The sequence below is a fragment of the Protopterus annectens genome, chromosome 3.part0, assembly GCF_019279795.1.
Source record: "Protopterus annectens isolate FY-2018-M chromosome 3.part0, PAN1.0, whole genome shotgun sequence".
Taxonomy (NCBI): domain Eukaryota; kingdom Metazoa; phylum Chordata; order Ceratodontiformes; family Protopteridae; genus Protopterus; species Protopterus annectens.
Window position 1 is genome coordinate 1180444455 of NC_056731.1, and position 15000 is coordinate 1180459454.

The window sequence follows — 15000 nt, forward strand, 5'->3', positions numbered from 1 at the left end:
ATGTTTACTATGTGATAAGCATGAGGTTTATTTGTAACTGTATATACATATTACAATGTTTTAATCAAAGAAATATTTGTGTCATAGGATTTGTACCATCCACCTGAGCTACCAACTCAGGCAGAAGGGACTTCGTTTTAACAACTTATCCACAGGAAACATACATGCGATAATGACTACAGGGCTGGAGCAAAAACTGTAGGAAAACAATTTTGTTTAGTAAGGCAAACATTAAACACAGTTTCTTAATGTGGTACTCAGGGTACTGGCACAAAAAAATGCACTGCTGGCCACAGTACCTATTTCAACAATATTCTTTTTTTAAATGATTCTCTTAAAAACTGATTGTTTTTAAACAGTCATGTCTGTGCTAAAAGATGAACAAAATAATCTAGAGTTTCAAGCTGGAAAACTAACACTCTCCTTGGTTTACTGTGCACACTGTAAGATATTTACAGTATAATCTATACACTGCCAAACTAGCCACTTAATTAAAGGAGATTAAAAGAAGAAAAAATTAATTTTTACCGTTATTGTTCCTCTCCCTGCTGGCCTTCTGTCCCTAAGCACCAGCGGTCTGGTCACTTTCTTGCTGGATACAAGCTGGTGATAAAAACAGTAAATATTATTGTTTATCGGGAAGTGATTGTTCTGTCAACTAAGGATATAAACTGATATTTATTATTTTATTTTTATTTATTTTATTTTATTTTACATTTGTTAACCGGGCTAGTCTGGCTGGATACATTGTCCATTTTCAGCAGAGGCCCGAGGAGAAAAGCTCCATTAACAGACTAGTAAATTACAATAAAAAGAACAACAATCAAAATCACAATCAACACAGAACCAATCATACAAAAATGTAAACATACAAGCAAATAAAGGACAAAGTTGTTATTGGTGTAGAGAAATGCAGAGGTATTATAACAAGAAAAAAAAAAAAAAAACAAAGGAGAGGCAACATTATTTAGTAGTAATTGCTATAATAAGACTGACTCGTAAGAGAGAAGAATTGAGATAAACTGACAGATAGAGAGTCAAATGAACTTTACACTATTTACAATTTAGAATAGAACAACTTTTGCCAGAGCACTAGTATAGGAGCGAGATAAGCATAGAAGAGATTTGCATAAAGCTAGAAAAGGAAGAGATGACAAATTGCGTAGTTATAGCATATAGTAGGAGCAAAAAGTGAAAAAAAGTTCTGCAGGTGGGTCAGGATAGGGATATCAAAGGTTGAGAACAACCAGTAGGAGTGAAAAAAGGGGGGGAACTAGAAATAGGGAATATTTTGCTGAGATCAGTCAGGATTAGAGCATGGGCATAGCCAGTGGGTTTGTAAGTGGTTTCTTATTTGTTTTTTGAAAAGGTGAGATGAGCCTAGGGTGGTCAGGTGTATGGGAAGTTTGTTCCAATATGATCCTACAGTGTTGGCAAATAAGGAGTCACCTGCTTTATTGTGGGATTTGAGAGTAGTTACTAGAAGCTTACTGGCTGAGCGAAGGGAAGTAAGATTTTTATATGGGGTGATGAGGTTATTAAGTATGGTTATTAACTTTACATAAGATATATGTGATTTCATCCATTAAGAGAAAAGATCCTAAAACTATTTTAAGCGTACTTGAGGCTAAAGAGCTGGTATTGACGTAATACAGTATAGAACTCAACTGCACTTATTTTACATAACATAAACAGTGAATACAGTGGCAAATGCAAAGATTACCTACAAATGAGGCAGATACAACAAACAATCAAGGATTACTTGCAAAGTTAAATTGTTTTCTAATATTGTACAACTGGGGTGTTCATCGTCAATGATGTTTTACCTCATATGAGTCCCTTTATCAGCCTGCATTTACAACTCCTAAACATTGCCCCACACCCCAATCCTTATGGAACCTTGGGATGTAGCATGCCAGAATAGTGACCTATGGCGGGAAACTGTCAGCTATAGGCTGACCACTGCTCCATACTTCTTCTATGGAGTTATGGTCAACAGCATGTCAGACCACTAGCTAAAGCTGTGAGACCAGAGAGCTGCCATAGGCATTCAGGAGGTACAGTGCTCTCAAGTATCACAGCCCTAATCTACATTATGGCATCATCCTTTGAGGCCCTGCATGCCATGAGGTGCAGTTGCTGTGACGTCCACACCTTGGGCCTAGGGTAGTGACTCTTCAAAGCCTGCCCACAGGCACCAACCTAGCCTCCATCTGCAGCCATGACAACGCTGAGCTATGAAAGAGACTTTGGATTTTTGGAAACTTGAAAGCTGAAAAACTCTCCTCAAGTTAATAACCAAACAAAGCATTTGGACTCCATGTTGCACCCAGAGAAGTACATTTAAGCTACCACACTTACCCTACCATTTAAATCAGTGTTTTGTGGCTCCTGTTTTGTGTTTGTTGTGCATCTGAAGTTAAAGCTATTAACTGAAGGCATTTTTATAGTCTGCAGTGCTTTTCAAATCGTTACTGTGCTGCAGTCTAGGTGTTTAAATCAGTTTTGAGTGGGCTCTCATTTTTCTGCATTTTACTATCCATCCTTTGAATCTGAAGCTACAGCTATAAACTGATTTGGGTTTTGCAGTACCCATTGTTATTTTTCAGTGCTCTTGAGTGAATTATCAGCACTGTTCATCTAATTCTGAGTTTTAGTCCCTTTTCAGACTTGCAACAAAAAGCCAGTTTTGGCCAGCTGTGTGAATTGTAACTAGAGCTTGTGGTAATTAAACCCAGTGGGAGTGCGACATCTCTGCAGTTCTAGGAAAAGAAGCACTATTGGCTAGAGCTTTAAGCCATTTCCAGCTTACTGGTATTTCATATTACAGTACATGAGCAGAAACCCAGTGGGAGTGTGACATTTCTGCTGTTCTGGGAAAATAAGGACTATTGGCTAGAGCTTTAAGCCATTTCCAGCTTCCTGGTATTTCATATTACATGAGCAGTCAGAAGTCTGGGTTCAGCAAGCAGCTGTGCAGGAATAAGTTATTCCTGCATGGCAGGGACAGTTCCTGTTCAGCACAGCAGTGGGCCATGCATATGTATGAAGGCACGCTGCCATGCTGTAAAACGGACACAGTTCTGTGTACGAGCACAGGGGTGTGTGTCTGAGAGCAGAGCTCTCATAATATACATGCCCCCTGCACTTCAGAATTGTCTTTCAGCAATTTAAATGAGCGAGAATGCTCGTAACACCCCCAACCCGTCAGGATAACAAATCTGGTCGAACCCATAAGGGACAATCGTCCCTACCAAGACAAATGTTGTTAGAATAACACATTTAGCATTAGCACATAGCGCACAACTCCCAACCCGTCAAAGTAAGGAATGTGGACAAAGCCAAAAGGGACAATCGTCCGACAAAGCAGAAAGTTCTTCGGTTCGATCCTCGGCTAGGGTGCCTTCTGTGCAGAGCCTGCATGTCATCCCTGTGGTTGCATGGGTTTCCTCCGGGTGCTCCGGTTTCCTCCCACATCCCAAAGACATGCAGTAGGTGGATCGGACATTCTAAATTGGTATGAGTGCGTGCGTGTGTGTGCCTTCTGTGGAAGGTTAGGAGCCGGGTTGGCAACTCGACACTGTAAAACTCCACTGCCAATCATGAGCAGACAAGGTGATCCGCTGGGTGACCCCTGACCGGGAAAAGCCAAAAGAAGAAGTCCCACACAGCAGAAAGTTGACAGAATAACAGGTTCAGCATTAGCATGGATATTCTGAAGGGTGCAAATAAAATAGCACAACAAATATTTTTTTTTAAACATGCAATAAAGTTTAAGCGTAGCTGCTCGGGTGTTCCCGTTGCTTTGCTATACTTAGTCCAGCTTAAACAGCACAAGAAGTTAAATAGTAAGAGACATCCAGCATAAGCAGTATTACAACTGTGTTGTGGTTAGAGCGTACGCTTTGTAAGCTGCCATTTCCGGTTTGATCCCCACTGTAACCAATTTGCATTTTACATGTGAAAGCAGTACATAAACATTTTTTTTAATACTTAGCTACTAAAAAAACATATATTTGTTAACCAGAGTACTGTAGGTCCAGATGTGAGGTGTCAGTTTAATAAAGTTGTGAAACCCCCATATACACACAAATACCCCATACAGTATAGTCACACATGAATAAATATAATGAAAGCACATTGGGGGATGTCAGGGACAGTAAACAAATTTATAATATGTAATGAATGATGAATCAATCTAATACAGCACATAGTCTATAAAATAAAAAATAAGCAATGCTAAGCATTGCACAGCTCTTCTACCAGGTCTAAGTAGCATTGTGTAAATATGACTGTTAAGCAATGAGTAGCCCAGCTAAGTGGATTTGCCCATTGGTAAGCAGTGCTGAACCTGCCCCTTTAAGCACTGCCAACCTTAGCTAAGCAGGTTTGCCAGTAGCTTAGCTTAGCTCAGCATATTCAAAACCATCCAATCACAGCAAAGGGCGGGAAATCTGACATATTTAAACCCCACAGACAGGAACACAGCTCATAACTGGTTGCAGCTTCCCACTGTAGGCAGTATGGCAGGAGTTGGTAAGGGCATGTGCTTCCGGGCGCAGTGCTGGGGTATACAGGAGTCCAAGGTCATGGTAGGACTCCTGGTACAAAACCATGATGAGAGACTGCTGTAGGGCCAGTACCAGGGCTCCCAATATGAAGTGAAAGCCTGGGACCATCTCGCCCGTGATCTCACCAGTGTCACTGGTATCCCTCGGACTAGTGAGCAGGTCCGACACCACTATACCGACTTGAAGCGGAGAAAGAGGGAGCTCTTGGACGAGTGGGTCCAAAAAGCAAGGCAGAGGGGTGATGTCCCAGTAGTGTGTAAGTAGTCATACCAATAAGTGTTTATTAATGTCCAGCCTGTGTATGTGATGGATACGTATGCCTAAATATTTCTCTATTTCCCATACAGCTGCAGCTGAGCAGGCTGTGAATCAGGAAGCCCATGCTAGCAGGTTGCAAAGGCTGCGTCACGAGGCTGGTGAGTAACAATCCTGCTTGTAGTAGTCATACCACATAAATCTAAAGTAGTAGAAAGTCACTTGGCAGTATAAAAACTGAGTAAGGGTTGTACTGAATAAACCAGACAATATGACAGTAATAGTCCCATATAGGTCATATTTAAATAAAACTGTAACTGCCTGGCAATAAAGTTCTAAATCCTGGACTGGGTGTGTTTACTCTGGTATTGTATGGCATTTGGTGCTGCATTCTCCGAAAAGTAATGTGTTAACCACTGTTACCCACAATGTGCTATATAAAAAAAAATGTCTAGGAATGTCTGTATAACACTGTTGTAAGTACAAGATTAGATAGTACAACCAAGAGAGACTTAGACAGAAAACACTGAAGACAGCAATATCCAAATAACACACTGTGATGAAACTTAAATTGTACTTTTAGCAGACACAGCCATGGTTCAAATCCTGGGAGTGGTAGTAATCTGTATGCATAATCATAACTCTCAACTGTACAGATTTTTGCAGAATGTCCAGATAATTGGTTCATATTTTTTGCCTGTTCCTCTCTCCCCCTGGCAAATCAGTGGGATGATCTCAGAAATGTAGTCACTAAATAATGACAAACATTTGATTTTCAGATCTCAAAACCTTCAGAAAATGTATATTAAACAAATCCTGTCACTCTAGCAACTCTCCAGGTTTATGAGTGCAATATTCAAAATATGTCCCTATTTGTACCCCCATTTTGTCAAGCTTTGTCCAGAGTGTGTGCATTAAGAGATTGAGAGGTATGTGCATAATATTAACTAGGAATCTGGGAATATGTGTAGAAACAGTCAGGTAGTGTTGACAAACATTCCCACCACAGGTCTGTCAGATAAGAAAACTGTAACTGCCTGGCAATAAATAATTTAAATCCTGGACTGGTAGTATTTACTCTGATATTGTATGGCCTGACATGTAGCATTCACCAACATCTGATAGCAGAATAGTACTGTTGTGCCAACCACTGTTTCTCACAGGGTCTATATTAAAAGACTGAAGAGGTATTTCAGCAAACACCTCTTGGTCGACACATAATGAGCAAACGTACTAAAGCTCAAAACAGTGGTTTCTTTCCCTGGGAAAGAAACTGCTAGCACAAACACACACACACACACACACACACACACACACACACACACACATACACACACATACACACACACACACACACACACACACACACACACACACACACACACACACACACACACACACACACACACACACACACACACACACACACTTTAAAACATAACAACGTGCAGGGCTTCGACCTCCACACCCCCCAACGTGCCAGAAAGGGTGAGTGGTACAGTGGTTTAGGTGTATGCCTTTCAACGACAAGGTGCAAGGTTTGATTCTCACCACTGGAAAGAGCTTTGCAGATTGAAAGTGTACCTACACTAAGGCACTGTGCGAGCACATCCACTCATGCATGAATCGTGCCATCCCAAATAGAACCAAGATGCTCTCATCCAAAAGAAGGAAGCCAATCTGGTGGTCCCCTGCCATAAACAAACTTTACAACAAAAGGAAGAAACTGTTGCAGAAAAGATGAAAATCCCAGGATGCAAAAAACTCCCTTACCAGCCTCAGTAAGAAACTGAGATCCCTCATAAAACCCTCCAATGCTAGTTACGAAAATAAAATTGCCAAAGATTCCAAAGACAACCACAAGGCATTCTATAACTATGTCAAGAATCTAAATGGCAATGCTCAGATCTGCTCTGAGCTAAAACAGAATGGCATTAAATATACTGATCCCAAGGATATTGCCAATATGCTGGCAGATCGATTCAGTGCCAACTTCACCCCCCTCTCACCCCCTAAATGGTCCATCTCAGTACCGGAAGATTGCCAAATTCCGGTAATAATGGCCACACAGGTAAAAAATGCACTCTCCAAAGCTAAGAATACAGCATCCACAGGACCAGATGACATCCCGGGCTGTGTACTACATGAACTACAATATGAACTTGCACCTCACCTAAGTGTCATGTTTAATCATAGCCTCACCTCAAGTTTTGTGCCACTGAGTGGCGCAAAGCTACAGTTACCCCACTCCACAAGGGGGGATCCACCTTGGATCCCGGAAACTACCATCCCAGCAGTCTGACTTATCTGCAAGGCCATGGAGTGTATTATCATTGAACTTATAAACAAAGACATTGGCAACCTTCAAACACAGGACCCCACCCAGTTTGGGTTCGTGAAGGGCTGATCTTGTCTCCTGAACCTGATTGACTTCTTCGAATCAGTCTCCAGAACCATGGATAAGGGTAAGGTGGTTCACACAGCCTATCTAGACCTTGCCAAGGCCTTTGACACCATCCCCAGCTCTGGAATCATAGATAAACTTACTAAGCTGGGCATTAATCCCTATGTCACCCAATGGGTTGCTAACTGACTTACTGATAGAACCCACACTGTAAAAGTAGCCGACTCCAAATCCAGCTCCAGACAAGTGACAAGTGGAGTACCTCAGGGTTCAGTCCTGGGACCGCTCTTGTTTGGCATCTACTTCTCTGAAGTACAGGCCAACACTAAGGGACTCTGGCTAACAAAGTTTGCAGATGACTGCAAACTGGGAGCCATTATTGAATCCCCAAATGATATGGATACTCTACAAAAGGGCCTTACAGAAACAGATGCTTGGTGCCAGAGCCATGGGCTCAAGCTCAATGCCAAGAAATGTATAGTTATCTCCTTTGGGAAAAAACATGTATCCGTGAATTACCATATAGGTGGCAGTACACTAAACACTGAAAGTGTGATAAGAGACTTAGGGACACAGGTGGACAGTGGTCTCACCTTCGATAACCACATCGCCACAACAGTCAGGAAATCCTTATATGTGGCACACCTCATCACTAAGGGCTTTTCATCCAGAAAAAAGGAGGTCATTGTCACACTGTACTCATCCCTCATTAGACCCATTATAGAATACAATGCCCCGTTTGGTATGTACCTCTCAAGACATCTGCAACAACTGGAAAGGCCACAGAAATACCTCACTAAAAGAATCACAGGCCTAAAGCAGATGACCTACGCTGACCGCCTTAAAAAACTCCAGCTATACTCTGTCGCATATCATCTACTCAGAGGCGATCTCTGCTTAACATACAAGGCCATGTCAAACCCAGAGCTGTTGGACATGCTACACTTAAAGAAATCCCAATCCCTCAGAGCCACACGCTCCAAGGATCTAAACCTTGTCATCACAATAAACAAAACATGCTGGAGGGATAGGTTCCTGACCCAGAGCCTCCCCAGACACTGGAATAGATAGCCCATACATGTCAAGCAGAGTGCCTCTTTGGCCCTCTTCAAAAGGAACCTTGATGATTGGATGGGAGAAAGGAAATTCACCCCGGGGATCACGTCAGTCACCCTGTTAGACAGGATCCAAGGAAGTAAATAGTGTGGGAAGAAATAGCCAGGGAATTGTTATGGCTAGGCTTGTATAGGCCCTAGGGCTGATAGCCTAGTACCAACCTATGAACCCCTAACTAAATATACCAACTCCGAGATCGTACTACAGTGAGGAAAGGGGGCGAACACACGGGGATGGCCAAGTGATTTCTATCCCAGTAGTTGGCCTGTGTCCACAAGTCCGATTGTAAGAGGTATTCCTACCTGCTGTCTGTAACACCACTGACCACACACAGGAAGGATGTCTTCCATACAGCAACAGGAAAGGTGAAGGGACAACGCCCACATGATGTAGGCATTTACAGTAGTGGGTTGCTATGACATTGGCTATTGGAAGAATTATACAGCCGCCTACATGCAATTAGCAAGTGGGGAACGCCAATTTGTGCATGACAACAAATATGGGGAATACATACCTTAACAAACACTGGAAGCATATGTGTGCAAACACTCCAAATAGCATATTGTGGAAGCAGCTTTTGAGGTACAGACAGCATTCACTCTTCTTGAGTACACACCTGCCATCATGTACACAGCCTCAATGTCACATCAAGTAATGATCTGCTGTTCAAGAAGTATGTCCATGACATTTGCCCACTCACCTGCAACAGAGGCAGCAGTGGCTTGCACACATCTTACAAACCATAGAATGGATCCCATATCCGAAATGTAGCACTCAGGAGTGGGAGAAGTAGCCTTACCTCACCATTGCATATACCATGGCAAACACTGCAGACAGTCATGTATGTGTGTATAAAGTACGGGACATTAATGTAGAAAATAAACAGATGCCCATCCAAGACAGATGACAGCACATGTTGCAAACTGGTCAGGGAGGCTGCCCAGAAACATGCAGCAACACTGAGGGACTTGCAGGAATGTCTAGCAAGCACTGCCTGTGTAATACCTGTGTCGACAATCGCCTGGAATCTGCATAAGTGTGGCTTATGGGTTAGGGTAATCAGATGGAAGAGTTGTTCTACAGGAAACATCATCCAGGGCTCTCTACAGGTAGGATATGCATAACATCAAGTCTCCCAAAGGCATGTGTTGTAATGTGTAATAGTGTACTGAGACCAAGGCTGAAACCTACAGACAGTATTAATAAAGATACATGTGGTGCACAAGAAACACCTCACTCCACCTCAGTTCCACCATCCCCATTTTTACCTTGCTGGTGCCAGTGTACACCTTTAGGTTTGCTATTCATTAGCACGAACTAGGCCGTTAGAGATGGCATTCTGAATTTGAAACACTGCAAAATAACACTCATGTGTGGCCCATAGTTGTCAAGCATCTGCAATAAGGCTGAGGATGGGGAGGGGTATCATCCTGAAACACAACAGTGAACTGAAGTATACATCCAAAGCTTGCTAAGAATGGCTGTATCTGAACACAGTCAAGGTCATAAATTGTGCCAGACATAACCCTGACTCCACAGCAATAGTGAAGGCATTGTAAGACCTCCAAAGGCTGTGCACATGAGCTGACCTTGCAATCCGTCAGAGCTGGGGGACATTTGTAGGGCAGAGTGACCAAATAATGGCAAGTGAAGATGGGCCATGCTAGTATACCCCCTTCAGGAATACTGACTGCTGTATTTCACTTAACAGGTGCTGCAACAAACCACTGTTTTAAAGATGTGTGCACTTATGCAACCCACATATTGTATGCATCTCATTCAGCATCTGCAAGACTAAGACATTTATTTGATACTGCATTTGATTGCACAGGTCATATGTCACATAACAGGTGTGTGTAATGTTAACATATGAGTACTGTGGCCCCACTGCATATCATGGAAGAGGCTGGCATGTCAACAAGGATGTGTACACTCCTCATATCCACATTAAGCTTTGAAGATTGTCAGTGTAATCGGATTTTATTGCTCGTACATGCACTGCTGATGATGAAACCTGCAAATTAGAGGTCAGGCATTAACTATTGATATCAGTCCTCAAATCATACCAGGTATGTGTCAGACAAACACATAGGGGCTGTGAGTAACAGAGCAAACATAACTGCCACACATATACACATTCAGCAATGGTGTGTACACTCGTGAGTTATGGTGCACAGTACATGCCAGGGTGCTGTACAGGTGCACAGCAATTTTGTGTACATTGGTGCAGTGTGTTCCAGGGAAAGGGGCATCACATACTAACACAGCTCATGCATCACAGAGATGTATAATGTTGGTAATAAGGATTGAGTACAGCTGCAGTGCATGCTGTTGAGTGCCATACATCATGCACCTCACCTATAAGTGTGTGTGTGTGTGTGTGCGTGTGTGTGTGTGTGTGTGTGCGTGTGTGCGTGTGTGTGTGTGTGTGTGTGTGTGTGTGTGTGTGTGTGTGTGTGTGTGTGTGTGTGTGTGTGTGTGTGCGTGTGTGTGTGTGTGTGTGTGTGTGTGTGTGTGTGTGTGTGTAATAGTAAGCAAGAACATACAGGTCTTAAATTATATTTTTTGTTTTCCCTCACAGGTGGCGAGGTCGGTCAGGGTCCCTCCTGCAGGCAAACTGATGTTAGTGTCCATACAGACTCTAACGATGATAGGTATGGTGAGGCACAGGCACGGTTGTCAGGGACTGAAGCTGTACCATCGGTTGACATCCTGCATTTATCCACCCCATCCCTGCACACAGTCACAATGCCCATACATACCCCATCCCCAGTGGCCATAGATGAGGGGCAGTTGACGGGTGGTGGCATGGGACAGGACAGTGTGGGGACTGTGGCAAGTGTGTCTATACACAGCAGCCATAGTCGGACGACCAGCGAGGTTCCATACTGGCAAATGTACAGGGGTGCTTGTAGGACGGCTGCTGGCCATCATGCCCCTGGCAGAAGTGACACAGCAGGTGTTACCAGACGCATGTTTCAGGCCATCATAGAGGCACTTATGGAGCATTACACCAGAGTCTGAGGCTCCAGAGGGCTACTCATTCTGCTGTACTTGACAACATTCGTGATCTTGCAGGTGCCTACCGTTATTTTTGCAGAGGTCCTGGATAGACGGCTGGGTGAGATGGTGGGAATCCTCAACTGTGTGGTATCTGTGTTAGAGCATATGGTGGGAGTAGGGCATCAGCCATGCGGACGCAAGTCAGCAACACCAACAGGTGGAGGTCTACATGGATGTGCAACAAGTCACAATCACTCCAGTAGTGGCAGTACCAGCACCAGCACTGCAAGGGGGGGTGCTGTCCACACCAAAACATAGCAGGTCACGTGCATGTGGTCCTGGCCGGTCCCAACAGGGACACGGATCCAGACAATTGTCATCATCAAGAGAGAGTAACATATCTGGGCTTCTATCTGGTAGTCCCAATGGAACCCCTGGCAGGTACACTTCCCATGTTCATGGCTGGACACGGTGAACTGTACACCCTGCCATGTATGCTCTGCAGCTGTCCAACAAACTCATGTATAGGGCAGCCACATGGCAGAACTGTGTGCATCCATACACACACACACACATCACCAACACAACTAGGGCACCTCCATACCTACACATACCACATCTGCACAGCCCAATTGATAAAGAACCTCCTAACACACACACATGATGTCAACCAAACGGCTCAGGCTAGGTCTCTAGCAAACCCACAACACACCCTGTGCCACATCCCTGTCATCCATACCATCAATGCAGGGACATGATAATATGGTTCTGATGCACAGGGTGAATTTACTAAAGTTTAGTAATGTAATACTGTTTAACATGTTTTCAGATGGAATGTTTAATGCTTACATGTCAGGGTGTGTAGCCATCCAGCCATGATGCATTACAGCTGTTATTAACACTGATTGATTGTGGTCTCCATAAATGTATTCAGTTTGTGTTGTAGGTATCTATGTCTCAGCAGGATGTTGGTCTGCTCTCCTTTCCTACAATGGTTATGGCACTGTGGTGACACACTGACTGTGTCATATCCTGGGAACAGCTGAACACAAGTAACAGGTCTGTATAACAGTTACTGCATGTGCCACATGGCTGATAGGTCTAAGGGGTGCATACAGGTGAGTGCATGGTGGCTGATGTCAACCGCTCTTCTACAGTGGACAATGGTAAGTGTACAGGGTGGCACACACCAAATGTTTGTGAATAACACACACACACACACACACACACACACACACACACACACACACACACACACACACACACACACACAGAGGCTTTTGTGTTGATGCAAGACACAGAGAATACTGTACATATGGGTGTACTTAATTTTGCAGTGAACTCATTTTGACCTATGCAATTCCACCAAGACCTAATAGGCAAAACATCACACAAGTAAATAATCAGTCTGTCAGTTTAATGTCATTGACGATGGTACTGGCAGGTTATATGTTCTCTTCCCCAATGCAGTGTAATCCTGGAGTTGGTAAACATAAGTGTGCTGGTGTGGGTGGCACAGCCCCCCACTTTGGAGGGTGTGAGTTGGCGTAGAACAACACATAGTGTGATTAACAGCTACTTAACCTGTTAACATAAACTGTACAGTATAACAGCAGACTAAGCGGGTGGATACACACAACAATAACCCCAATGTAGGTGGCTGTGCCCATAACAACCACACCCAACTATATATACCAACTCCAGTATTGCTGTACAGTGTGGAAGAGGGCATTTACACATCTACTACTAGTTTTGATGGAATGAATTTCCGCAAGAAGATTCCTTTGAAATGTTACCTTTTGCCAGTTAGCTTTCGGACAAATGATCTCCAGGAACATGTATTTTCTGCAAACTAAAGTAGATTCTTTCACACACACACTTACTCGGCAACACTGAGAGTAGAACCCCTACCTAGGTACTTACTGCTACTAATGTGTTTGGCCTTAATTGCATACACCACAGAGCTTTTAGGATGAGATGCATCACAAGTTTCTTGTTAAGTGAAGAACATCAGCAAGCCTTGTACAGTATGGAAATAGGAGATGTTCTGGGTGTTAATGAACAATACATAGTATGACATACTGTCATATACACATAGACAAACACATAACAGTCATAGACACATCTGAAAGACCTGGGTTTAGCAGTGCTAATTACTTTGTCAGTGAGTCCATTCTGTTACAGAGAATTGCACACAGCACTTGCATCATTGGGGTAGATAGTGTAATCAGTTACCTGTATGGTTGAAGGTGACAGCAGTCCTCATACAGTGGACCTTGGGACATGTACTGGGGTACCATGGTGTAAAGACAGTATACCCAGCACCCACACCCCTGGATATTGTACTCACTGAACCCCATGATAATGTTCATACCCACAATCACACATTGACCAGGACTGCAATGCAACCCCTTGTCTATCTAATCAGTGTTACTACAGAGATATGCATTTATTGCACATGCCACAGGGATAGTAGGGCGAGGGTTTGTCATGGCTCTCCTGATCTCAGTAACATCATTATCCCTTATAATGTATGGCAAGGTTTATTGTATTTGGAGAACGTGGCCTCAGAATTCTGTGTCCTACAAATATACACACTCGCACACATACACAAACTTGCCAGGACTCAGAGGGTAACCCACGCCTATCTACTCATTTGTAGAACAGTGTTATGCTGGTACTGCAAGCTCAAGGTAGCACATAGTGGGAAGAGTGCAACAAGGTACATTTAACATCAATTACAGCAGCAGCCATTTCTAAGTATGTCAATGGGGGGGGTGTAGTGGGTGAGAGGACCCTCAGGGTAAACACACACACTGTTATTCTCAGTAATACACACTCACTGTTATTCTCAGTAATACACACTGCCACATTTGTCAGTACTGGCGTCCATAGGTGCAGGTTTTCCTAGGAGTGTACAAGGCTAATGTCCATGGAGAGGTAAGAAGAGTAGGGCATGTGGGTACACTGGACTCATGCTCACTGACATATGTCAGCAGGCCATCTATCAACCGATGCTACCTGAGTGATCCTAGGGTGACAGTTAAATTCAACATACAATCATCTGGTTTTCTCTTGCAAAGGGCCAGTGAGGTGCTACAATTGACATGTATGCAACATATATTAAATAACATGGCCAGTGCCTGGGTTAGAGACCTGTACCCAAGCATGTTCTGTTGATTGTGGTAGTCTGGTTGAGGTATCCATGGCATGTGGTGCATGCAGGGTGGGGCTTCTTAGCTGTTGCATTCATAAAACAGCTGGGCAGACATGTCAGTGTCAGTCAATCATAGATCGCATGTAAGTACGCAAGATGGATAGCTGACATTTGTACATCTGTACAGACAACAGACAGAAATCAGTTAGCCAACATGTTATGCATTAGGATAAATGTTATAACAGATATACGTCTTGACACTGATAGGTATGCCATTACTACATGACAGCAGCCCTCAATGACATGTCCTAAACACATAGTAGTCTACAGTTAATATCCATACATCAGATCAATTTCCACTAGTAGATACTTAATAACATACAGCTCACACACCAAGAACAGGATAGTCAGTACTCAGAGTCCAGCTTTGCATGTAAGGGTGTATGGCTCCAGTACTACAATCTGCAATCTACTCTTACCTTGAAAAGCACTGT

General features: G+C 43.3%; 1 protein-coding gene across 1 annotated transcript in view; it reads right to left on the minus strand.

The window, feature by feature from the left end:
* The window catches only part of CPNE3 (copine 3), a 1265161-nt gene that overhangs the window by 920329 nt on the left and 329832 nt on the right, over nt 1–15000 (minus strand). The window contains exon 5 of the mRNA XM_044065780.1: nt 529–603. Within this exon, the coding sequence (XP_043921715.1) occupies nt 529–603 (75 nt within the window). The remainder of the gene's footprint in view (nt 1–528; nt 604–15000) is intronic.